This window comes from Microcaecilia unicolor, chromosome 2 (genome assembly GCF_901765095.1).
Source record: "Microcaecilia unicolor chromosome 2, aMicUni1.1, whole genome shotgun sequence".
Taxonomy (NCBI): Eukaryota; Metazoa; Chordata; class Amphibia; order Gymnophiona; family Siphonopidae; genus Microcaecilia; species Microcaecilia unicolor.
In genome coordinates, this window is record NC_044032.1 from 571,359,503 (window position 1) to 571,387,285 (window position 27,783).

Sequence of the window (27,783 nt, forward strand, 5' to 3'; positions counted from 1 at the left end):
ATCCGCAGGACTCAGCACTTAGAGAATTACACCCACAAAGGGACACTCTGCCCAGCTCACCACCGCCGAAGCAGGGGAGGAGAATCCGTCCAGCTCATCCCGGCGGAGTGGGGGACACCACACCCGCCGATGCGGGGGGATCTGGCTTATCCTGCTACCGCAACCGCGGGAGGAGCTGGCTTACCCCAAACACCGCCGAAGCGGGAGGGATACAAAGCTACCCTACTGCCGCACAAAGCGGGAGGGAGCGCTGGCATAATTTAGTTACCGATCCAGCCACTGCCGAAACGGGGGGGAGAGGAATGCAGCAGCTCACTGTAACACAGAATCGTTTCAACTCGAGGAAAATTCAATTGGAAGAACTTGAACACGAAGTTCTCCTGAACAGGAACTGAAGACTAAACTTGAACCTGAAATATAACCAGAACAACAAACAATACAGATATCTGGGGGGGACTATGGATTGATCTGCTATGATTAATGGAAAGAAAATTATCAGGTATGATACATAATTTTACCTTCCATTTCATCAAGCAGATCAATCCATAGACTGGTGGGATGTACCGAAGCAGTACTCACCCAGGGTGGGACATGGAAATCCCTGAACGCAACACGGAAGCTCCAAACTGGGCCTCGGCCCGAGCAGCCACATCCAAGCGGTAATGCCGCGAGAAGGTATGAGCCGACACCCAAGTTGCTGCTTTACAAATCTCTTCCAAGGAGACGGATCTGGACTCCGCCATCGATGCCGCTTGTGCTCTAGTAGAGTGGGCCTTCAGCTGAATAGGCGGAATCTTCCCCGCAGCCACATAAGCTGCTGCAATCGCCTCCTTGACCCACCGTGCCACGGTAGGTTTAGATGCCTGCAGACCCTTACGAGGGCCTGCGAACAGCACGAACAGGTGATCCGACTTCCGGAAGTCATTGGTCACTTCCAAGTATCTGATGATGACTCGTCTCACATCCAGACATTTGAGAGCAGGGTACTCCTCTGGGTAATCCTCCCTGCGAAAGGAGGGTAGGCAGAGCTGCTGACTCACATGGAAGCGAGAAACAATCTTGGGCAGAAAGGAAGGCACTGGGCGAATCGACACTCCTGCCTCAGTGAACCGCAGGAACGGCTCTCTACACGAGAGTGCCTGGATCTCAGAGACTCTTCTGGCTGACGTGATGGCTACCAAAAAGACCGCTTTCAATGTTAGGTCCTTCAGCGATGCCCTCGACAAGGGCTCAAAGGGTGGCTTCTGCAAGGCCCGAAGCACCAGATTGAGATTCCACGTAGGCACTATCGAGTGATTAACTCCTTTGAGAAAGCGCACCACATCTGGCTGTGACGCCAGGGAAGCACCCTTCAGGCAGCTCCTGAAGCAAGCTAAAGCCACCACTTGGACTTTCAGGGAACTGAGTGACAGGCCCTTCTCCAGACCCTCTTGCAGGAACGCCAACACTGCCGATATTGGAGCAGTGGAGGGCGAAAGAGAGCCTGCCTTGCACCACAATGTAAAGGTACGCCAAATCCTGGTGTAAGTAGTAGAAGTAGAGCGCTTCCTCGCTCTCAGCATAGTGGCGATGACATTGTCTGAGAAGCCCTTCTTTCTCAGCTGCTTCCGCTCAAGAGCCAGGCCGTAAGACCAAAGGGGGAGGGATTCTCCATCACCATGGGACCCTGATGCAAGAGGCCCCGCTCCGCTGGCAGCCTCAGAGGGCCATCCACTGCGAGCCTGATTAAGTCCGCATACCAGGGACGTCTGGGCCAATCCGGACCCACCAGAATTACCCGGCCCGGATGCTTTGCCACCCGGCCTAGCACTCTGCCCATCATGGGCCAGGGCGGGAACACGTAGAGGAGCTCCTGTGTGGGCCACTGCTGGAGAAGAGCATCGACTCCCAGAGAACGAGGTCCCGTCCTCTGCTGAAGAACCGCGGCACTTGACAGTTGGCCGAGGACGCCATCAGATCCAGGCTCGGCGGGCCCCAGTGCCTCGTGATGTCCAAGAACGCCCGAGCCGACAGCTGCCACTCTCCTGGATCCAGAGTATGGCGACTCAGAAAGTCCGCCTTGACATTCATGACTCCCGCAATGTGGGCCGCCGACAGCTGTTCCAGATTCGCTTCCGCCCACAGGCATAGCTTCATGGCCTCCTTGGCTAGAGGAGCGCTCCTAGTACCTCCCTGGCGATTGACATATGCCACTGCTGTGGCATTGTCGGACAGGACCCGTACTGGCCTCAGCACCAGGACCGGGAGAAACTCCCAAAGCGTCAACTGAATGGCTCGGAGTTCCAGGAGGTTGATAGTCTGTTTTGCCTCTGCAGGCGACCAGAGGCCCTGCGCTGTCCTCCCCAGGCAGTGGGCTCCCCAGCCCATCAAGCAGGCGTCCGTCGTGACGACCACCCACTCCGGAATTGTGAGGGGCATTCCTGCGGACAGTTTGTCTGGCCTCAGCCACCAATCCAGCGCCTTGCGCACCGTTGGATCCAAAGGAAGGCGTACAGCATAATCCTCCGATACTGGAGTCCACCGCCGTAGCAGGGAGTGCTGTAGGGGTCTCATATGGGCCCTTGCCCAGGGTACTACTTCCATCGTGGCCGTCATGGAGCCCAGGAGCTGCACATAGTCCCAAGCTCGAAGAGTGGAGGCTGATAGGAACTGGTCCACCTGGGCCCGAAGCTTGCCGCTCCGGTTGTCCGGCAGGAACACTCTGCCCGCTAGGGGGTCGAATCGGACTCCCAAGTACTCCAGGGAGCAGCTCACTTTTCTCCCAGTTGATGACCCATCCCAGGGAGCTCAGACAGGCAATCACCCTGTCCGTAGCCTTCCCACACTCTGCATAAGAGGGGGCCTGGATCAACCAGTCGTCCAGATAGGGATGGACTTGTACTCCTTCCTTGGGAGGTAAGCCGCGATGACCACCATCACTTTGGAGAAGGTCCGCGGGGCAGTGGCCAACCCGAAAGGGAGGGCTCTGAACTGGAAGTGTCGGCCCAGGACTGCGAAGCGCAGGAAGCGCTGATGAGGAAGCCAGATGGGAATATGTAAGTAATCTTCCTTGATGTCCAAGGATGCCAGGAATTCCCCTTTCTTCACCGCAGCTATTACGGAGCGGATAGTCTCCATCCGGAAGTGCCAGACCTTCAAGGCCCGATTGACTCCCTTGAGGTCGAGAATAGGTCGAACAGAACCTTCTTTCTTTGGCACCACAAAGTAAATGGAGTAACGCCCCTTGCCAAGTTGATCTACTGGCACCGGGACCACCGCGCCCAGGCAGATCAGGTTGTTCAAAGTCTGCTGTACGGCAGCTGCTTTGACCTGGGACTTGCAGGGAGAGTTTACAAACCCGTCTCTCAAGGGCCGGCAGAACTCCAGCTTGGAGCCGTCTCTGATGACTTCCAGAACCCAAGCGTCTGAAGTTACCCTGGTCCACTCGCCCAGGAATGAGGACAACCTTCCTCCTATCTGCACTGGGCCATGGACCAGGTCCCCGTCATTGGGTACGCGACCCTGGGGGAGGGCCGGAGGATGAACCTCCGGGTCAGCGGTCCCTGCGAAAGGAATGCTGCTTGGGGGAGAAGTTCCGTTTGAAGGAAGCGGAGGCAGAGGAGCCCGACTTGCCCGGGCGGTACCGACGGGCTTCCTGGAACTGGCCCTTGGAGGAACCAGGGTGAGCACTGCTGGCCCGAGTCCTGACCTCTGGCAACCTCTTGCCCTTGGACTTGCCGAGCTCCATCACGATCTTGTCCAGTTCGTCCCCAAAGAGCAGCTTGCCTTTAAAAGGCAACTTGGCTAGGCGAGATTTAGAGGCATGGTCAGCCGACCAATGCTTAAGCCAGAGCCACCGCCGCGCAGAGACCGTCTGGGCCATACCTTTGGCCGAGGCTCTCAAAACATCATACAGTAAGTCTGCCAAGTAGGCCAAGCCCGACTCCAGGGTCGGCCATTCCGCCCTCCAGGAAGGGTCCGAGGGGGAAGCCCGCTGCAAAACAGTCAGGCACGCCCTGGCCACATAGGAGCCACAAACCGAGGTTTGCAGACTCAGGGTGGCCACCTCAAAGGACGACTTTAAGGCCGCCTCCATGCTCCTGTCCTGAGCGTCTTTCAGGGCACTGCCACCTTCCACCGGCAGTGCCGTTTTCTTAGTCACGGCAGTGATTAAGGAATCTACCGTGGGCCAGATAAAGGCTTCCCGTTCCCCCTCTGGCAGGGGTTACAGACGGGACATAGCCCTGGCTACTTTCAGGCTTCCTTCCGTGGCATCCCATTGCGCCAAAATTAAGGCCTGCAAGGCTTCATGCACATGGAAGGTTCTAGGCGGGCGCTTCGTTCCCAGCATAATGGCGGAGCCAGCCGAGGCTGAGAGTGGGCCTTCCTCCGGAGAGGCAATCTTCAAAATGCTCAAGGCCTGCCCTAACAGGTTAGGCAAATCCTCCAAGCGAAAAAGGCGCGCTGCGGAGGGGTCATCCGCTCCATCCGAGCGAGGGTCAGTCTCTTCCATAGAGTCTGCAAAGGATCTCTGGGAGAACTCAGACATGCTGCCGTCATCTACATCTAAGGAGACCGAGTCCCCTAGTGGCTGAAAATCCACCCGAGGGCGTTTGAGCACAGAGGCCTCCTCACTCTTATCAGACAAGGGAGTGGGGGCTGCGTTCTGCATAAGAAAGGCCTGATGCAGCAGCAAAATGAACTCAGGGGAGAAACCCCCTAGCCTGTGCATTTCTGCAGCTTGCGCCGCGGCACTAGAGGCGCTCTCAACCTGCGGTCCCAAGATCGGAGGAGAGGCGCGATGCGCGTCCAAAATGGCGTCGGCGCGAAACTCTGAAAAGGAGCCGCGTGGGAAGAAGGGCGTTTTAATTTTGCCGACTTCTTACTTTCGCCTGATTCAAGGTTCTACCAAGCTGTTAACGTCTCCCATCTCGAGGGCGGCCCAAGAAGAAGCCGACCGAGCCGCGTGGCCGGTCACGACCGGGAGGGCAGCCAGCGGGGGATGGGCACCTAAGGCGGGAAAGGCCGCTGCGTCGGAGGAAAAACTGGTGAACTCTCCCGGCTCCGAAAGGGCGCCCAAAAAAGGCGACTCTACCTTCGAGCCCCCCGCTTCCCCGCTAGGTGCGCGAACACGTTCCGGGGAGCGTCTTTTCACGCCCTTGCCATCCGAGGCCATAGCCACGTGGAGACCGTTCAGGGAACCCCCTGCCCGCTAGTAAAAGGTAAAAATTACCTGCTTCTTGCTCTGAGCTGCGACGACTTGTTCCAGTGAGCAGCTGCAAATGGATGTCCTTTTTGAACGTTAAAAAAAATTTTTTTTTTTTTTTTTTAAACGGAGCCAGCGGGAGGGGGGAGAAAAGGAGGGACCTGGCACCACCAGGTTTGCACTTGCTCACAAAGAGCCCTCAACCCCAGGTACTCAACAAAACCTAAACAATTAGGCTTGGCGACCTAGCCAGAGCTGCTGCTGTGTGACCACACACCTGCTGAGATAGAGAACATACTGAGGAGTTTCCGGCAGAACATGACCACATATAGGGAGGCAAAAGATTGCTCTCTATCTCCACCTGCTGGTAGATGGACACAACCCACCTGTCTATGGATTGATCTGCTTGATGAAATGGAATGTAAGTTTCTCTAGTCATAGTTTCAGCTATTAATTATGCAGCATATACAAAATTCAGCTTAAAAAATTACATTTTGGAAATTATATAAACTAATACCATATGGTCTAAATCAAGCAATGAATCGTACAGTTTCCAGCCAATATTTTGCCTATGGGAGGAAGGCCAGCTAAGTGCTATGATTGGCTCTAGTGTTTCTAGTTGGTAGGTCGATCAAGTCTGTCATGTATTCCGGAGCTTCGCCATAGATTATTTTGTCAACCAGAGTGCAGATTTTGAAAGCAATGCGTTCTTTGATTGGGAGCCAGTGTAGTTTTTCGCAAAGGGGTTTTGCACTTTCAAATCACGTTTTTCCGAAGATAAGCCTGGTTGCCGTGTTTTGAGCAGTCTGAAGTTTCTTTAAGGTTTGTTCTTTGCATCCCGCATAAATTCCATTGCAGTAGTCTACATAGCTTAGTACCACTGATCAGGTTGCGAAATGTTCCCCTTGGGAAGAATTGTTTCACGCGTTTGAGTTTCCACATTGAGTGGATGTCACTTGGCTCTCTAGTGTTAAATTGCGGTCCATTGAAACGCCGAGGATTTTCACGCTGTCTGAGATAGGGAGGGTGTAATCTGGGGTGTTGATAATTGTGAGGTTATCCGCACTGTGTAGAGATGAGAGGATGAGAGAGTGTGTTTTTTCTTTGTTTAGTTTTAGTTGAAATGCATTTGCCCAAGAGTCCATGATGTTCAAGCTGATCTTGATTTCGTTGGTGATTTCTGTCAGTTTAGATTTGTAAGGAATGAATATTGTGACATCGTGTGCATAGATGAAAGGGTTAAGGCCTTGGTTGGAATGAGCACTTTTTGAACTCAGTGCATGTCTTTCAGCTGGTGGAAAAGCCAGTGGGGAAATAGATTTGTATTCCTTATGTAAGATGAGCAGTACCATGTGTAGATTTTTGGCGCACCCAAATCTCTGCATTATGTGGCTCTCTGTGTAAAGTGCAGCTTTCTCAAATCACCAAATACATCTGTATGTGATCTATACATGCAAATGCCTCTACTTCCAAGTAGAAATGCTTCTAAAATAAAAGCCAATATCTTACCATTGTCAGTAGTGGTGCATTGTTTTAAAGAATATCCAGAAATTGCACCTTTCAAGGTCACATTCCGTAGCATTCCTTTTTCACTATCTTTGAGAAAACAAGCAAATCTATTTAAAAAAAAGTTAATATTAGTCCATTATTATTTTATAGAACAATAAACTTACCTGAAAAATGTTTATACATTTAACAACAGCTGCTAAACATAACATTTCTCTATTGATGATTACTCAATTTGGGAATTCCTTCTAGTCAGCAATATTTAATCATTATCCCTCTAATTGTATAAAAGCTGCCAAAAATTGTGCACGCAAATTTGGACGTGCTCCCAATTTGCACATGAAATTTAATTAAACAGCAAGCCAATTAGTGCCAATAATTGGCTTAACAAGCAATTATTGGCACTAATTAGATTTAATTGTTATATACTTGCATAAGTTTAGGCATGGGATCCATGCATAAATTTTATGCGCGGCCCAAAAAAAGGGGGCACGGGAATGGGAGGATCATGGGCATTTCAGGGCAGAGCATAGCTGTGGGTTTGAGTTGTGCACATAATTGGGACACCGTGCTTAAATTTAGGAGCGGTCATTTGCATATTTTCACTGGTGAAAATTTACATGCGACCCCAGTGCCTAAACACTATTCTTTAAACTGCACCTAACTTTAAGCACAGCTTATACAATATCACTTTTTTCAGTGCTAATTTTTTTGGCGTCATATATACAATTTCCGCTACCTGTATAGCTATGTGCTTAATTTAAGACAGCAAAAAGGCTATACTAGATTAACCTTCTTACCCATATGGATAGTGACTGCAGATTATGGGGAAAAAGAGTAGTGTAACTAGTAGGGCTTTCCCGTGAAAAAACAGCAGGTCGATGAATTAAGTAATTGAAACCTTTATTCTTGACAAAGATGCTATCCGAGAAAGTATGCAAACACAGCGTTCATTTTTATCAAAATTTGCTTATTTCTGATCTGACGAAGAAGGGCTACCATCAAAAGCTAATCAAAAAATGTATTAAGTTAGTCCAATAAAAAAGGTATCATCTTATTTTCTTTTCTATATTTTATTTTATTCTATTTCTATTGATTACCTTCTGTGTCTGTGAAATAGAATAGCATATAGTGCAGATATGTATGTAAATGCCAATTGTCTTGGCATTTACATGAGCCAACTACACACACGCATAGTTATAGAATTGCTGTTCACCTGTTTTGCGGTGGTGGCTGTCGCTACACACATATTTTCAGTGCTTCCACTTCTATGCTAGTGGTACTGAATGTCCGTGTTGCTCCTAACTTTGGGAGTTATGCTCCTACAGTGGCTTCTTTGAAAATGTACTAGGGCTGAGTGCTGGAGGCTGAATACTGGACCCAAAAAAGCAGCTGGTGTTTAAAAAAGTTACTGGCTGTGGGTTTACATGTTGACCCAAAGGTGTCTATATTCAGCTGGGATAACAAGGGGAAGCTCCAAGAGTGTTCTGGGGCAAACTTATATTTGTATATGAGTATCTCAGGCGGATCAGAAAGTTAAGTTTTCCGAACTGTTTCTGTTTTCCCGTTTATCATTTAACTGCAGGGATTAGATTACTAAGCCATTGCCTGCATTTTTGAACATATGATACATGCTCTAACACCTTATGTGAGCAATATTTGGGGTTTTTAGCCTATGATGAGGTATCAATCCTGAGAAGACTAGCGTTTGGTCACCAGGCTCACCTGTTGCCGAGCAAAGTTGCTTTTAAGAACCTTGCGGCACTTTGAGGCTTTTCCCCAGAGATCTATATCGAATTCCTATATATTTTGAAATCCTAGTGCTACTAGAGTGGTTCCAGAATAGGTGACTATAGGAATTTGATTATGCTGTTTCCTTCTGCTTAGCAGTAGGAGTGTTTATAATAAATGTATAGTAGCTACTCCTACCATCACTTATTGTTATATATAGAGTATAAACTCGATGCTAACATTTACTCACCCATTGTGCCCCAGATTCTATATATGGCGCTTAAAGTTGCACATGCAAATTTGTCAGTGCGGCCAAATTATGTAATCAACTTAATTGGTTAACAAGCCAATCAGCACTGCTAATTGGCCATTAGCAACCAATTATCACAATTATGATAATTTAGGTGTACAACTTTCTTAGTGTATTCTGTAAAATAGTGCATGTAAATTCTAATCCGTGAATCTCAGAAGGGTATGTGGCCACAGGAGGGGCATGGGCGGGTCGTGGGCATTCCTACAAATTACACACATTGTTATAGAATATGCCAGATTTGTGTCTAAGTTAGGCGCGAACATTAACACCAGGTTTTAGTTGGCATAATTGGTTGTGCCTAAGGGCCCTGTTTATTTTATTTTTGTTACATTTGTACCCCGCGCTTTCCCACTCATGGCAGGCTCAATGCGGCTTACATGGGGCAATGGAGGGTTAAGTGACTTGCCCAGAGTCACAAGGAGCTGCCTGTGCCTGAAGTGGGAATCGAACTCAGTTCCTTAGTTCCCCAGGACCAAAGTCCACCACCCTAACCACTAGGCCACTCCTCCACTAAGCCACACTGTAGGCGCGCTAGCATTTTTAGCATGCCATAGGAATATATGGGTGTATCTAGCATTAGCGTGCACTAAATTTTAGCATGTGCTAAAAACGCTAGTGCATCTCAGTAAACAGGGCCCTAAATTTTATTTGTGGGAATGGGCGCTACACATATTCTATAAACTGCACCTATCTTTAGGCGAGGTTTATAGAATAGCTCTAAGTGCAGATTTATTTGGTACCAATTATTTTGGCGCCATATATAGAATTCACCCCTGTATGCAGACATGTTTAGAATACTAGCATATATGCATATGTGTGCACACTTATGTGCATATATACCAGCATGCCAATCAAGCTCTAGTCTACAAAAATCCACTTCATTTACATAGTACATATTTGCAAGGGAGGGTGTACACAAAGTAGGAGTATTGTCAGGACATGTACATCCTTGACCTAGGGAGTGGAGAAGTGGCCTAGTGGTTAGAGCACCGGTCTTGCAATCCAGAGGCGGCCAATTCAAATCCCACTGCTGCTCCTTGTGATCTTGGGCAAGTCACTTAACCCTCCATTGCCTCAGGTACAAACTTAGATTGTGAGCCCTCCTGGGACAGAGAAATATCCAGTGTATCTGAATGCAACTCACCTTGAGCTACTACTGAAAAAGGTGTGAGCAAAATCTAGATAAAATAAATAAATGGATTGTCACTCATTCTTATACCTGTCCTATAGCTGGTGTAAGAATATTAGGTATGCCAATGTTAGGTGTATTCTACAATGGAACTTAAGGGGCCACACACCAATCTGGAACCACTGCAGGATCCCGGAAGTAGTTCCCACTCCCAGTACATACCATTTTCAGCATACCTGGTAACTGGTTACTGCCAGGTTAGCGTGGGAGCCCTTCCCGCCACCTCAATGGGTGGCGGTAAGTGCTCCCCCTGAAGGCAAGTGGTTCCCTTTTGCCAGAAAAAAACCCCAGCCTTTACCCACTGCGGTAAAAGGGGGCCTCAGCACGCATCAAAAATATGCATCGATGCTAGCGTACGCCCCCTTTTACCCTAAGTGCCTAGCTTCCATTCTAGAACCACATGCCCTCAGGGTGCCTAAATGGAGACGCCCTGTTATAGAATTGTTTCCTTAGAGCTAAATTTTAGCACTAACGAGGAAGACAATCTCAGCTACACATATACCTGCCCTAAATTTAATTGAAGTTCAATTGACTAGATGTAAATAAATATAGAGTTGAAAATCTAGCCAATTAGGTTCAGTTGAAAATCTTCCTAAAGAGACCAAAAATTAATGGGTTATCTTCTCTACTTAATGAATCTTTGGAAATGCCTAGCACAAATACTTTTCTGTTAGATTTGTTAAGTAAGGTAAAGTTCGTTTTGATTGTAAAAGGTCAAAAATCAATCATGTAAACATTTCCATGAGTTCCTACCATAGAAAAACATGCAGATTTTACCTCTCTGACTCTTTTTTCCAATCTTCTGGCAAAAATGTGAAGAAGAGACAGCGTGGGTCGTATGTACAGACAGTTTGACAGTATTTAGCATTTGGTGCAAAAACCGCAGAAATATCTCCTCCTTGGAAAAATGTGTCATTGTAGAACTCCAGCCTGCACTCTGTTATATAGAGAAATATTCAGATTGAATGTAAATGCACCTAACAATTCCTGCATTTTATTTTCAGTGAGAGTGGAGTGTTTGGGAAACTACCAGTTCCTCTTAACAGCTCTCCCTCACAGAGCCACATTAAGAAGCCAGGTCCTGCAGTATAGAGCAGAGTAAGGAGAGCATGGTTTAGATAGCCTTCCAGAACACAAGGAAGAGAGAAGCAGCCCTACAGCATATGCCTCCACTCAGCGGCGTACCAAGAGCGGGGCGGTGGGGGGCGGTCCGCCCCAGTTGAACGCCGCTGGAGGGGTGCAGAGAGCAGCCGCGCACCTGTCGGCTCCGCTGGTTCCCTGCTCCCTCTGCCCCGGAACAGGTTACTTCCTGTTCCGGGGCAGAGGGAGCAGGGAGCCAGTGGAACCGAGAGCCGCACAGCTGCTCCCAGCAGCTAAGAATGCACCCGGGGGGGGGGGGTGCGCATCGGCGATCAGTCCCGGGTGGCAGCCGACCTAGGATCGTCACTGCCTCCACTACAGATATGTAAGCTATCAGAAACCTGACTAGGGGCCCCTTTTACTAAGCAGCGGCGGTAAGCCCAATGAGGGCTTATCGCTCGCTAAACAGGAAGTACCGCTGGGCTAACACAGCAGCCCGGCGGTACTTCCCACCCCTAGTGTGCCGTCATATCACTTTGAGCCTGCAATCAGTGGGAAAATGTGGGATATAAATGTAATAATAAATAAATAAATAAATAAATATTAGTGCCGAAGTGTACCTGGGAGCCCTTACTGCCACCTTAATGGATGGTGGTGAGGGCTCCCTCCCCCCCCAAATGGCCACGCAGCAGTGCTTTACTTGCCGCACGGCTATTTCCTGTAGGAAAGAGAGACTTCCATTTTGCTGCAGCTTGGTAAAAGGGGCCCTAAGTTAGGCCAAACTTTATCTTGAATCTTGTGATAATCCTGGAGCCAGGCCAAGATTTGTGTACCACTACAGCTAGGCTGTGCACACTGTGACTTTGGGGCTTGTCAGGAACAGGCCTGTACTAAGATTGCACATGAATCTCAAGAGACTTTATTTCTCATTTTCTGTACCTGTGAAGTATCAGGTTTTAGCATATTCTTTGTTAATAGTCTTTCGTTATTTACATACCCTTGTCTGGCAGTATCTGTGATGGTCCATGCTCAAAGCTCACTCACGTTATCACACTAAGGAATGATTAGATCAGTTCAGATTAAATCCAAACCCATTTAGTTTTGTCATCTAACCCTGGATAGTACTGAGAGGCAGATTTAGCTCTGATTTTCCCTTTTATATTGACAGAATTTTTCTAGACAACTAGCCTGGATCAGGTTAGTGACCCTGAACCAGGGGGGTAGGATAGTCAAGAGTCCAACTGAAAAATATCAGATACCAGCTTTCACAAATTCACAGCACAACCTGAATTTGGACAATTGGAGGGTAATTTTAAAACAGGATGCTGTGGGCAGGTACCTACAGAAATGCCTAGGTAGGCACTATTTTATAAAGAAAATTACAGGCCTACTTGTCTTTATTGAATACTAGCATATGTGGCAGATTAGCATCCTGTGAATGTAAGCATAATCACTTATGTAAGCATAATCACAGAGCATATACAAAAACATGGACTGATGAGACAAAGTCAGCACGGATTTAGTGAAGGGAAGTCTTGCCTCACCAATCTAATGCATTTTTTTGAGGGGGTAAGCAAACATGTGGACAATGGGAGGCCGGTTGATATTGTATATCTGGATTTCAGAGGCGTTTGACAAAGTGCCGCACGAAAGACTCCTGAAGAAATTGCAGAGTCATGGAATCGGAGGTAGGGTATTATTATGGATTAAGAACTGGTTGAAAGATAGGAAGCAGAGAGTAGGATTGCGTGGCAGTATTCTCAGTGGAGGAGGGTAGTTAGTGGGGTCCCGCAGGGGTCTGTGCTGGGTCCGTTGCTTTTTAATGTATTTATAAATGACCTAGAGATGGGAATAACTAGTGAGGTAATTAAATTCGCCGATGACACAAAATTATTCAGGGTCGTCAAGTCGCAGGAGGAATGTGAACGATTACAGGAGGACCTTGCGAGACTGGGAGAATGGGCGTGCAAGTGGCAGATGAAGTTCAATGTTGACAAGTGCAAAGTGATGCATGTGGGTAAGAGGAACCCGAATTATAGCTACGTCTTGCAAGGTTCCGCGTTAGGAGTTACGGATCAAGAAAGGGATCTGGTGTCGTCGTCGATGATACGCTGAACCTTCTGCTCAGTGTGCTGCTGCGGCTAGGAAAGCGAAATAGAATGTTGGGTGTTATTAAGAAGGGTATGGAGTCCAGGTGTGCGGATGTTATAATGCCGTTGTATCGCTCCATGGTGCGACCGCACCTGGAGTATTGTGTTCAGTACTGGTCTCCGTATCTCAAAAAGATATAGTGGAATTGGAAAAGGTACAGCGAAGGGCGACGAAAATGATAGTGGGGATGGGACGACTTTCCTATGAAGAGAGGCTGAGAAGGCTAGGGCTTTTCAGCTTGGAGAAGAGACGGCTGAGGGGAGATATGATAGAAGTGTATAAAATAATGAGTGGAATGGATCGGGTGGATGTGAAGCGACTGTTCACGCTATCCAAAAATACTAGGACTAGAGGGCATGAGTTGAAGCTACAGTGTGGTAAATTTAAAACGAATCGGAGAAAATTTTTCTTCACCCAACGTGTAATTAGACTCTGGAATTCATTGCCAGAGAACGTGGTACGGGCGGTTAGCTTGACGGAGTTTAAAAAGGGGTTAGATAGATTCCTAAAGGACAAGTCCATAGACCGCTATTAAATGGACTGGAAAAATTCCTCATTTTTAGGTATAACTTGTCTGGAATGTTTTTACGTTTGGGGAGCGTGCCAGGTGCCCTTGACCTGGATTGGCCACTGTCGGTGACAGGATGCTGGGCTAGATGGACCTTTGGTCTTTCCCAGTATGGCACTACTTATGTACTAACCTTATGCACCTACATATAAAGATTAAGGTATTTCATAATCTAAGTACATATGTGTTAACTCTACCATACTCTGGCCAAACTCCTCTGCTGTGTATGCCCATTGTCAAAATAGATGCCACTAGTATTTTAAAAGAGGTTTTTTATATGTGTATGTGGCCATACATACACAAATGTGGATTGTAGTAATTTATTTTATCTAGGAATAACGTCAAAGCTGATTTCAAAACTGCAGCTGATTCAATATTCGGCTGCTAGATTGATATTTCATATAACTCGAATGGATCATATCACTCTTTTATTAAGGGAGTTGCATTGGCTGTCGGTGCAGGCCCGGATACATTTCAAGGCATTATGTTTAGTTTTTAAAATTTTAGAAGGAACTGTCCAGAAGGTTTGTGTCTATTTTGAAAACATTATGTTCCAATACATCTACTAGGAGTTGTAATTTTTGAATTCTGGCTTTCCTACTGTTAAGCATGATTCAAGGCTTTTTTTTCTCATTCTCTTTCAATTGTAGCTGTTCAATTGTGGAATAATCTTTCTGTTGAATTACAATTCATGAGAAGCTATTTTTCATTTTGTAAAGCTTGGAAACCCATTGTTTATAATTGTTAGTAAGTTAGGATGTCATGTTATTTTTATTGTTGTAATTCCTGATGTGTTTGTATCAATATTCTGTTCTCTATTATATCTCACCTTGAATCTCAATTGAGGGAGTGTGGCGGGTAACAAGCCCTTTATAACATAACTTAACATAACACATGTAAAAATTACTTTATAAATGTACCTATTTTATGCCTTGACTAAGTTTCCACATTCTCCCAATTCCAATTATTTTTTATTAAGATTTTGTAATACATATTTCAAAATAATACCAAAGGAATTGAATAACCCAAATGGAAATATGAATCAAGCATACAATCAAAACATAAAATAAAAGCAAAAATCAAGACCACCTCATAAGGAAAGAGAAAGAAATTTCAAGAAATACAATGAAAGAAAATCAAGGAACTAACTTCTAAGCCACCCCCCCCCCCCCCCCCTTCAGCTCTATCTACACATCCTAATATTAAAAAATTAAACTTTTTCCTATCCAGAAGAAATCTCTCCAAATGTGTGAGAACCAAAAAAGCAAACTTCTTCCTCAGATATGAGGCCAGGCATCTGCAGGGGAGCTTTAAAATAAAAAAAATAGCTCAAAGAACAAGTGCCTAAATCTTAAGGATATAAAGTTGTTTCCCTGCACATCAGTGGCTTAGCCACAGGTTGGCCTGGGTGGGCCAGGGCCACCCACTTAGGGTTCAGGCCCACCCAACAGTAGCACATGTTTAGTGGTAGCTGGTGGAGATCCCCAGTTCCACCAGCTGAAGACCTCCCTCTGATGGTAATGAAAACGCTACTGTCCTTGATACTGGCACCTGCGCATTGCTCAGGTCTTCAGCGCATGCCTGCTGCAGACTGCCAAGGTGGAAAGAAGCGTTTTTCCCGCCAGCTGAGATATTTTTTTTTGGTGGTGGTGGTCCAGGGGGGGGGGAGGTGGAGAACACTTGGTGCCCACCCACTTCTTGCCAAGGCCCACCCAAACTCTGTTGTCTGCTACGCCCCTGCTGCACATGCTGCATTGGGGAATATTTTTGGGCCCTTTTACTAAGCTGCGTAAGCATCTGCACGCATCCAACGCACTCCAAAATGGAGTTACCGCCCAGCTACCACATGGCTCTTGCGGTAATTTCATTTTTGGAGCACATCTGATACGTGTTTGAAAAATAATTTTTATTTTCGGACGCATGTATTTGGCGCACACCCGCTTAAAGTCTAACTCTTACCTTCAGGATATCCAGACTGCCCCAATTTGACTGCCCCTATCGAATTGACTACTCACTTGTCCTTAGATTGTAAGCTCTTTGAGCAGGGCCTGTCCTTTTATGTTAAATTGTACAGTGCTGCGTAACCCTAGTAGCGCTTTAGAAAGTTAAGTAGTAGTAGTAGTAGGTCATTATCGCCCAGTTACCATGTGAGACTTTACTGCTAGGTCGATGGCTGGCGGTAAGGTCTCAGTCCCAAAATGGACTCCTGGCAATTTTCATTTTGCCGCACGTTCATTTTTGGAAAAAATTGTAAAAAGGCATTTTTTACATGTGCGCTGAAAAATGATTCTGCACACACCCAAAACATGTGTCTACACTACCGCAGGCCATTTTTCAGCACACCTTTGTAAAGGGCCCCTTTAACTCTTTGGCCACAAAACAGCAATTCTTTAAATGTTAAGTATGATTTCAAAACAAATTGCTTCTCTCTCTTAGAGAAAAAAGTTGCCAATAGTGTGGATCCATGTAGTTATAACATCCTGTGAGTTCTCCAAAAAGACAGTCAAATCCAACACCCTCAGTGGCGTAGCCACAGGTGGGCCTGGGTGGCCAGGGCTCACCCACTTAGGGTTCAGGCCCACCCAACAGTAGCACATGTTTAGTGTAGCTGGTAGGGATCCCAAGCTCTGCCAGCTGAAGACTTCTCCCTAATGGTAACAAAAACGCTACTCTCCAAGATACCAGCACCTGCGCATGCTCAATTTTCAGCCCATGCCTGCTGCAGACTACCAAGGTGGAGAGAAGCATTTTCCCACCAGCTGAGATATTTTTTGGGCGGGGGGGGGGGGGGGAGAACATTGGTGCCCACCCACTTCTTGCCTAGCCCACCCAAAATCTGCTGTCTGACTAAGCCCTTGTGGTGGACCCACCCTAAACAACACCTTCATCATTAACTGGCTATCTTCAAGAGCTAGAATGCAAGAAAATATAAAAAGAGTAAGGAAGTTGCAAGATTTCCTTGAAATATTTCTTAATAGTATTTCAGGAGTAGTAATATATCAAGAGAAAATTAAGGAACCTAAGATTTTTAGCTTTCATTAGATTCTCTGTAGACTCCAACTTCTAATGCAGGCTGAGGCTGCCCTTATCCAGATACCCCAAGCCTTTATAAGGACTGACCTTGAAGTTTCAAAAACAATGTGCTCACCAAGATTTACTTGTGAGGCCAAGTCCTGCAGGTGTCACTGCCCTCTCCTTGAAACTACAAAGTTGGGCATCCCTCCTCCATGAAACTACAAAGTTGGACATCTATCCTCTTGAGCATCCCCTCTGTCCTGGTTACAACTTTCCAGATCGATGACACTTCTTGTGAAGGAGGGGCATCCTATTGTCATCCTGTCCTTCAACAGGAGTTGGCAAAGAAACCACATCTGGCAATGGTGTTGCAACTGAATCCATAGAAGCTCCAGAGGTGTCCCTCCTTTATAGCTCCAACCCAGGCAAGTGGTTAGTTCCAGGAGACCAATTTATTCTATCCAAAGACTGACTAGGAGGTGAAAGTAGTCCTATCATTATAACAGAGGTAAACACCCTCGGTGGTACATGGAGGAAGGACATTAACTATTCCACCATCCCCAGTCTTAGCTAGTGTCACCTTATTCCAGTTGTGTGCATAAATTTATAGAATACTGCTATGCATATGAATAAACATACGCTTACCCATGTAATGGCAGAAATCTTGACTAAATACCATTCTATTTTTACATGCTCAGCTTGCATAGCACAAAATTGGTAGGAGGACATACACATGGGTAGGAGCATGGGCAGGCCAATGGTGGGACTGACATTTGCACAGTCAACTTATAGAATACTGTTAATTGTGTGCATAAATGTCACATTTAGGTGTAAGCATTTACATGGGCCATAGACGTCATAAATGTTCACATCTACATTTAAGTGTTATGATGCTGTAGTTATGCTACTGTTCTATAAGGACATAGAATAGATTCACTACCCACCAAAATATGGAGACTAACCCTCTGATTCTATAATGGTCACCAAAAATTGCATGTACAAATTTAGGCACGTTTCTAATTTGCACCAGGGCTGCCGAGAGTGGGGGCAGGGGAGAAAAATTCCCCGGGCTTGCCTACCCATGGGGGGGGGGGGGGCCTGGGCCCAGCGCCGGCAAGCTTTTTCTTGCTGCCTGCTTCTGGGTCTGTCCGCCCAGGACCCGGATGATTGCATTAGCGTGATATTGTGTTAGAGCAATCATCCAGGTCCTGACTTCCGGCATGGATCCATACCTAAAATTTACTCACAGTCCAAAATAGGGGGTGCAGAAATTGGAGGGTCATGGGCATTTTGGGGTGGAACAGGGGAGTGACTTCCAGTTATGCACGTGCTTGCAGAATAATGGTGCTCTGTGCTTAAATTTAGGCACATGCATTTGCATTGTAGGGACAAAACAGACCCTGCATATGGCACTATGTAGCATTATAAACCTGACTTTCTTGTAACAGACTTAGGCCAGTGTCAGTTCCTATGTAGAGATTTGTTCGCAGACCTCAGGCACCTCAGGGATGGGACGACTTCCCTATGAGGAAAGGCTAAAGCGGCTAGGGCTCTTCAGCTTGGAGAAAGGCGGCTGAGGGGAGATATGATAGAGGTCTATAAAATAATGAGTGGAGTTGAACGGGTAGATGTGAAGCGTCTGTTCACGGCTTTCCAAAAATACTAGGACTAGGAGGCATGCGATGAAGCTACAATGTAGTAAATTTAAAACGAATCAGAGAAATATTTCTTCACTCAACGTGGAATTAACTCTGGAATTCGTTGCCAGAGAGTGTGGTAAAGGTGATTAGCATAGTGGATTTTTAAAAAAGGTTTGGACAGCTTCCTAAAGGAAAAGTCCATAGACAATTATTAAATGGACTTGGGAAATCCACTATTTCTGGGATAAGCAGTATAAAATGTTTTGTACTTTTTGGGATCTTGCCAGGTATATGTGACCTGGATTGGCCACTGTTGGAAACAGGATGCTGGGCTTGATGGACCTTTGGTCTTTCCCAGTATGGCAATACTTATGTACTTATGAGATCCGCCAGACCTCCACTTCCCCTGACAGCCCCCCTAAAACAGTTCAGGAAGGGCTGAGATCCAGTGGGTCTCCAGCCCCCCCTAGCATTAACAAGGGATCCCTGGTGGTTTTTGAGAGAAAAACATCCAATGCAGACTTATGTCAATTTTGAACATTTTCTCTTTTGAAAATGAGCCAGTTAGTGTTCTAACCTTAGCAGCTGATCCTTTTAGCTTTTTTTTAACCACTTTCCTCATTTAATTATAATCACCCTTTCTAAAATTAAATGCAGCTACAGTAGATTTCCTTTGCGGGTTCATCCCAGATACCTTAGTTGTTGTCCATCCATCCATCTGACCTCAGTGTTCTCTATGTTGTGTCAGATCTTTGTGCTAGGAGCCCTACTGCACTATGAAAAACTCAAAAAAGGCAAAGCTCTTTCTCCTTAAGTGTGCAATCTACAGTATAAGTGAGGAGCATTTTTGATATTTTTAAATCCGACTATGGATGTTTTGCTCAAATGTCCCAAATTCAAGTGGCAATACAGAAACTTGTAACAGAAAAACATTTATCTTCTTGTTTCAAAAACTAGCCATTTGCTAGATGATTTTGTACTTGGTGCGTTTATCTTTTTGGTCCATTTTTGAGAAAAAAACATCCAAGTGAAAAGCAAACAAAATCAAGCCAGTGGGATGTAGGAGGAGCCAGTATTCTTAGTAGATTGTCCAAGCAGACATCCCAAGAGAGCAGTGGGCACCTAGAGTACTGCAGTGGACTTCATATAAAAGCGCACAGGTACACATCTCATCGATACCCCCTTGTATTGTATGCTGATCCTTCCAAACCGAGCAAAAACCTACTGTCCCAACTGCACACCACTACAATAGCCATTATGGCTGAAGGGGTCATCTATATGTGGGTACAGTAGATTTTTGGTGAGTTTTGAAGGGCCCTCACGCTTTTCACCACAAGTATAAGAGTGGGATATCGGCCTGGGTCCTCCTCTCTACAGTGCACTGCACTGATCATTAGGCTACTACCAAGGACCTGCTGCTGCTTTATTAGGACTGGCTATAACATTTGAAGCTGTCAGAGGCTGGTATCTACTGTTTCTTTCACATCTTTGGGGGGTGGGAGGGGGTCAGTGACCACTGGGGAAGTAAAGGGGTCATGCCTTCATCCCTCCAGTGGTCATCTGGTCATTTAGGACACCTTTTGTGCCTTATTCATTATAAAAACAGGTCTTGGAAAGGAGAGGTATGAAAGATTCATGTTAAATACTTTCAAGTCATGAACTCATGGAATCTAGTTTTCTTTCAACAGAAAGGATTGGTAACCAGGTGAGGTTATGAATAAACGTAGAGACTGCTAGTGGCTTTTCCAGTCAATATATGATCTTTATATGCCCCTCAATACTTTCCAGAGTTGGGGAAAGTTTTCCGTGCCAGTGAGGCAATGATAGAAGATGACTTTGAACTGGAGGGAGAACTGACTGGTATAATTATTCAGCTTAAAGGCAGGATTGTGTGTGTGTGTGTTATATTATCTTTATTGGAACTTGCAACAAGACAAACAAGTAATAAACAAGCAATAAATCCTGCTAGCTAGTACATAAAGAAAACTTACTGGCCAAAAACCACCTCACCCCAATCTCCAAATCATCCCGCTCAGGGAAGCTGAAATGAAAAACCCTTCCAATGTCATGCCCACCATAGTCCAGAACAATGCTCCCTCTCCCTCACTGCCAGTTGCTGGACAAAATGTACCACATCCCCTGCCACCTCCTGTACAGACAGCCACTTCTGATACAACAACGCTTGGCAGCGTGCCTGCCACAGGAAGTAACAGAGGGCTGCAACGATGATATACAGTACATAAGTATTGCCATACTGGGAAAGACCAAAGGTCCATCAAGCCCAACATTCTGTTTCTAACAGTGGCCAATACAGGTCACAAATACCTGGCAAGATCTCAAAAAAGTACAAAACAGTTTATACTGCTTATCCCAGAAATAGTGGATTTTCCCCAAGTCCATTTAATAATGGTCTATGGACTTTTCATTTAGGAAGCTGTCCAAACCTTTTTAAAACTCCTCTATGCTAACCACCTTTACCACACTCTCTGGCAATGAAATCCAGAGTTTAATTACACATTGAGTGAAGAAACATTTTCTTCTCCGATTCGTTTGTAAATTTACTGCATTGTAGCTTCATCGCATGCCCCCTAGTCTACTATTTTTGGAAAGCTTAAACAGACACTTCACATCTACCTGTTCAAATCACTCATTATTTTATAGACCTCTATCATATCTCCCCTCAGCCGCCTTTTCTCCAGCTGAAGAGCCTAGCCGCTTTAGCCTTTCCTCATAGGAAGTCATCTCATCCCCTTTATCATTTTCGTCGCCCTTCCTCTGCACCTTTTCTAATTCCACTATATCTTTTTGAGTTGAGGCAACCAGAATTGAACACAATATTCGATACAGTGGAATTAGAAAAGGTTCAAAATGATAAATGGATGGAACTCCACTCTTATGATTTGCAGCTACTTCCAGTGAGACGTTTTCAGCTACAGTTCTTTATAGCGATTGTTTGCCAGATTGCGCACACAGCCTTTTTTAAGGTAGAGCGATTAGAATAGGTATCGTTTGACAGAACATTCTCTACAGAAATATTGATACAACCAGAGAACAGATACATGGTGTAACAGACTCCTGACGCAGGCCAGTTGGGCTAAAACAGCTGTATCGAGTCATATCACCTTAATAAATTCATAGCTTTATCATTATTTTTGTGTCGTCTGTTTTTGATTTTACTTTTTATCTGCTTGTTTTTTTGTTTTTTCTTTTTGTTTTTTGTTTTTTTATTTTTTGTGTCATCTTCGCTGTTTTTGATAACTGTTGTTTTTTTTGCGAAGACTGGTTTCTTCTGTGTTTTGGATGAGGTATACAAAAACCTGAGTGATGTAGAATGGCTAAAAGTGAATTGATTTTTTACTCTTTCAGAAAGTACAAAGACATGCAAAATTTGTAAATATTTTTCAGTTGAACAATTTAGACTTCTGGTCCAGGCTATTGTGTCCCAAATGGATTACTGTAACACCATGTATTTGAGATGTTCTCGTCAACAGCTGAAAAAATTGCAATTAATTCAGAACACGATCTTCTCCTTGAAAAAGAATTTCAGTTTATTTTAACCATCTTCACTGACTACTAATAGAAGCCAGGATTAATTTCAAACAGACTTGTTTTATTTTTAAGCTGTTACAGGATTTAGTTACTGTGTATTTTTATGATCACATCCACTTTCAATTTGGGTAGGAACTGTAGGTCCAATAATTCTAGTCCTGTTTCAGCTTCCTTCTGTGAGGGGCTTTTCTGGGTTTCCAAGCAGCCTGATTTTAGAAAGCTCTATCTATCAGAACTCATGTTTTTCTTTTGATTTTAAGGAAAAAATCTTAAAATGTTTTTATTTTTAAAATTTTGTATTATAAAATAGCTAGTCCTTTTTTTAATTTCTTTGAATAAATTTGAATCGTGATATGGATAAGTATGATTTTTATATGTTTATATCATATTACTCATTGTTATATCATATTACTGATTATTCCAGGAGTTTGCTCCTGTTCTTGTTCTGTTAATTGCTTAGAACTACAAGGTTTTAGCAGTCTACAATACTTTTTGCTATCTTGTGTTATCTATATTGGGCAAACCCAAAAGAATTGCTCCAGCTCCAGCTAATTCAGAATGCTGAAGCACAATTGATAAAGGGCTGCAAGCGGCATGAACACATCACATCACACCCTTCCTACAAAAATTACACTGGCTATTAGTACATTGAAGAGCTAAATTTAAAACTCTAATTTTGATTTTCAAGTTCCTTGATCAACATTCCTTAATCAAAATGGGCCAGAGTACCTAAAGAATAAGTTAGCCCTCTATATGCCTTTGGGGTCTCTAAGCTCCTTTCAGGGAGCATCATTACATGTGTCAAAAGAATTTGCATGATATGATACCCACCAGTGAGGCTGCTAAAGAGTAGCCCCCACATTCTGGAACCTACTTCCAGATGGGCTATGCCAAACTTGTTGGTGGAAGTGCACGTATGAAGGCCTAGACCATGCAGTTCCAGTGCTGGTAATATTTAATATAAAGAACTACCGTATTTTTCAGACCATAAGACGCACCGGACCATAAGACGCACCTAGGTTTTAGAGGAGGGAAATAGGAAAAAAAAATTTTCCTTTTTCCCTCCTCTAAAACCTAGGTGCTCCGGTGCGTCTTGTCCGAGTTTTGGATCGCCGTCCCGTACTTACGCGATGCCATGTTCCGTGGTGGTCTAGTGACGTCGGGGCAGGAAAGAGCCCCCTCTTTCCTGCCCATCGCGCTGCTCTCCGTGCTCCTCACTGCTTCCTGACGGTCTCGGCGGCCATTTTGAATCTCGCCGAGACCGTCAGGAAGCAGTGAGGAGCACGGAGAGCAGCGCGATGGGCAGGAAAGAGGGGGCTCTTTCCTGCCCCGACATCACTAGACCACCACGGAACATGGCATCGCGTAAGTACGGGACGGCGATCCAAAACTCGCTACCTTCGGACTATAAGACGCACCCCCCATTTTCCTCCCAAATTTTGGGAGAAAAAAGTGCGTCTTATAGTCCGAAAAATACGGTAATCTTAATCTACAGACGGTAAGGTGTAGAGACCCCTTTTTTTTTCTGTGGATTACAAATGAAATAAACAAGGCCATTTGGTGTCAAGCAAATACCCCACCCCTTCCCCTCTTCCTCTCAGGGCCACTGAGAGGGGGGGGACAGGGGGAACAAAATTCCCCGGGCCCGGGCCTCCAGGGGGGCCCGGTGCCACACGTCCCTTGCATCCAGCGATTTCCTCACCCCCTGCCCTCCCATCCATTGTCCAGCAATTTTCCCTGCCCTCCCTCAGTTCCCCGACAGCCCTCCTCACTCGCCATTCCTTCCGGGCCACCCTGCCATTCCTTCCTACCCCCCCTCCCGCGTGTTTAAACCATTTTACGTTTCTTTCTCCTTCCCAGCAGCGCTGCCATTCATTCTCACAGGCAGCTCCGCTCCCCTCTACGGTGTCCATCTGGCCCTACATTACGTAAACTACTACTACTACTATTTAGCATTTCTATAGCGCTACAAGGCGTACGTAGCGCTGCACAAACATAGAAGAAAGACAGTCCCTGCTCAAGAGCTCACAATCTAAGTGTATCAGAGAGGGCCGGATAGACGCAGCAGAGGGGAGCAGAGCTGCCTGTGAGAATGATGGCAGCGCTGCCGGCGACGGAGGAAGAAACATAAAACGGTTAAATGCGCGGGGGGGTAGGAAGGAATGACAGGGGGCCTGGAAGGAATGGCGAGCAAGGAGGGCTGTTGGGGAGCTGAGGGAGGGCAGGGAGAATTGCTGGACAATGGATGGGAGGGCAGGGGTGAGGAAATCGCTGGACATGGAGAGGAGGGGAGGGCAAGGCGGGGTGGGGGGATGAGAAGAGATAGCTGGACAGGAGGGGAGGTAGGGGGGAGAGAAGAGATCGCTGGACAGGAGGGAGGGCAGGGGGAGAGAGAAGCGATTGCTGGACAGGAGAGCAGGGCAGGGGGAGAGAACTAAGAGATCGCTGGACAGGGGAGGAGGGCGGGGGGAAGAAGAGCGCTGGACAGGAGGGGAGGGCAGGGGGGAGAGAGAAGCGATCACTGGACAGGAGGGCAGGGCAGGGGGGAGAGAACTAAGAGATCGCTGGACAGCAGAGGAGGGCAGGGGGGAGAGAAGAAATCGCTGGACTGAAGGAGAGGGCAGGGGGAGAGAGAAGCAATCACTGGACAGGAGGGCAGGGCAGGGAGGAGAGAACTAAGAGATTGCTCGACAGGAGAGGAGGGCGGGGGGGAGAGAAGAGATCGCTGGACAGGAGGGGAGGGCAGGGGGAGAGAAGAGATCGCTGGACAGGAGGGGAGGGCAGGGGGAGAGAAGAGATCGCTGGACAGGAGGGGAGGGCAGGGCGGGGAGGAGAGAAGAGATCACTGGACAGGAGGTGAGGACAGGGCGGGGGAAGAGAGATTGCTAGACAGGAGGGGAGGGCAAGGGGAGAGGGAGAATTGCTGAACATGGGATGGATGAATGGAGGGGGCAGGGGAGAGAGGATATTTACTGGATATGGGTGGATGGAAGAGAGGCCAGGGGACAATGGAGAGTTGCTGGGCATGGATGGATGAAGGGGAGGGAAGTCAGGAAGGAGATGCATATGGATGGAGGGGAGGGGTGAGGAAATCGCTGGATATGGAGAGGAGGGGAGGGCAATGCGGGGGGGGAGAGAAGAGATAGCTGGACAGGAGGGGAGGGTAGGGGGGAGAGAAGAGATCGCTGGACAGGAGGGGAGGGCAGGGGGAGAGGAAGCGATTGCTGGACAGGAGCAGGGCAGGGGGAGAGAACTAAGAGATCGCTGGACAGGGGAGGAGGGCGGGGGGAAGAAGAGCGCTGGACAGGAGGGGAGGGCAGGGGGGAGAGAGAAGCGATCACTGGACAGGAGGGCAGGGCAGGGGGGAGAGAACTAAGAGATTGCTCAACAGGAGAGGAGGGGGGGGGGAGGGGGGGGGAGAGAGAGATCGCTGGACAGGAGGGGAGGGCAGGGGGAGAGAAGAGATCGCTGGACAGGAGGGGAGGGCAGGGGGAGAGAAGAGATCGCTGGACAGGAGGGGAGGGCGGGGGGGGAGAGAGAGATCGCTGGACAGGAGGGGAGGGCAGGGCAGGGAGGAGAGAAGAGATCACTGGACAGGAGGTGAGGACAGGGCAGGGGAAGAAGAGATTGCTAGACAGGAGGGGAGGGCAGGGGAGAGAGGAGAATTGCTGAACATGGATGGATGAATGGAGGGGGCAGGGGAGAGAGGATATTTACTGGATATGGGTGGATGGAAGAGAGGCCCGGGGACAATGGGAGATTGCTGGGCATGGATGATGAAGGGGAGGGAAGTCAGGAAGGAGTGCATATGGATGGAGGGGAGGGAAGAGAGGATAAATGCTGGACATGGATGGATGAGTGGAGGGCAGGGAAGAGAGGAGAAATGTTGGACAAGGATGAAGGGAAGAAAAGACGAAGGAAGGAGAGGCACATGGATAGAGGGGAAGGAAGAGAGGAGAAATGCTGGACATGGATGGAGGAGAGGGAAGACAAGAAGTACATGCACATGGATGGAGGGGAGGGGAGTGAGGAGAAATGCTGGATATGGATGGAGGCAGTGGCGTAGCCACAGGTGGGCCTGGGTGGGCAGGGGTCCGCCCACTTAGGGCTCAGGCCCACCCAACCTTAGCACAACATTTAGCAGTATCTGGTGGGGATCCCAAGCTCCGTAGCTGAAGACTTCCACCTGATGGTAACAAAAACGCTACTCCCCACGATACCGCCACCTGCACATGCTCAGTTTCAGCACATGCCTGCTGCAGACTGCCAAGGTGGGATGAAGCGTTTTCCCGCCAGCTGAGATATTTTTTTAGCAGTGGAGGGGGGGGAGAGAACACTTAGTGCCCACCCACTTCTTGCCCTGGCCCACCCAAAAATCTGTCATCTGGCTACGCCCCTGGATGGAGGGAAAATTGCTGAATTTAAGGGCTGGATCGGAACACTTTGAAGGCAGATGCTGAAACTGGAGAAAGGATAGGGACAGGGCTACAGATGGTAGACAGGACACATAAGGACAGAGGAGGATGGTGGACACGGTGAGAAAAAAAATATCAAATGGAAAGAAGACACTGCATAAAACAGAAGACACTGGGACCAAAGCGAATAGAAAAACTAAATGATCGACAACAAAGGTAGAAAAAAGTATTTTATTAAGAATTAATTGGAATATGTCAGCTTTGGAAATGTGTATCTGTGATATTTTTCATGTAAGTTTCAATTTTTCTAGTATTGCTGCATGCTGAGTCTGACTTCTTGAGGTAACTTTCCAATTCAGTATTTTGCCTTCATATTTTTTTTATTCTAGTTCCTTGTGTCATATCTGTTGTCATGTGTTTTTCATGTGTGATCAAGGTGCAGTATTCTGCTAGCGTGTAGTATTTGCAGCCCTTTTTGTTTTGGGTTTTTTTTTCATTAGGTAGTGTATTGGTGTTTTAGAGCCCAGTGTAATTACAGTGCTGCCTTTCCACACATAAGGTTGTAGCGCGTTCTGTCCTTGGAGTTAGTGCTGTTATGGTTTGGTAAGGTTATGAGTGTGTTTTTGCAGAAAAGGTGTAGAGCCTAAATCATGACACACTACCTCTTGAAGGATCTACATATAGTGCAGGGGCTCGGCGGTGGAAGGAGGGGAGCGTGTGGAGGGGGGAGCGGCAGCGGCGACCTCGGGGGAGGGGGGCGGGGGGCGGCCTTGTCCCAGGCCGGCCCAGTCTCTGGGTGGTCCTGCTTCCTCTGGCCAGGTAATTGAAAGACAATGAATCATGCAATTCACTGTTTACAATGAGTGTGTTCAAGGAGGCTAATTGGAGACTTTTAGGCTGCAGAACTAATTACCATGTGAAGGGGGGCAAGGTAACTGACAGAGAGGAAAGATACAAGATACTGTGACACAGGAAAGGAGAATGACATTACAAGGGTGGAGACTCTGTGAGAACAGAATCCTGACTCCTTTTGAAGTGAGATAAAGATTCTTTTACAGAGGATGTGCTTATTTACCAAAGGACTGAGGATGTATCTTTTAAGGAAATGCAATATTTTTTATGTACCTTTTGGCAATTGTACAAACAAATGGCACTTCCTGTATGATGTATTCCTGAAAAAAACAGTTCTTTGTACTTTGGGCTGAAACCCCTATATAAATGCCTGCTCTGAAAGGCAGGAGGGTTGATGAAAATCTTCCTCGGTCTCTAAAAGGACTAAGGAATATATGACCATTTCCATGGCACCTCCCTTTTGTTATGTTCCCTCGCTACCCTGTTTCTTATGTGCTGCTCCTAATTTTCTATTATTTCTTATTTTTCATGTTCTTGGATAAGAATAAACTTTAGTAATGTAAGAAGCTTCTTTTGTTTATAGCTGTTT

At 46.6% G+C, this 27,783-nt stretch overlaps 1 protein-coding gene across 1 annotated transcript in view; it reads right to left on the reverse strand.

Moving 5' to 3' along the window:
• The window catches only part of KLKB1 (kallikrein B1), a 194,811-nt gene that overhangs the window by 86,890 nt on the left and 80,138 nt on the right, over positions 1 to 27,783 (reverse strand). The window contains exons 14-15 of the mRNA XM_030192212.1: positions 10,702 to 10,861; positions 6,695 to 6,801 (exon numbers count right to left, since the gene is read on the reverse strand). Of these exons, the coding sequence (XP_030048072.1) occupies positions 6,695 to 6,801; positions 10,702 to 10,861 (267 nt within the window). The remainder of the gene's footprint in view (positions 1 to 6,694; positions 6,802 to 10,701; positions 10,862 to 27,783) is intronic.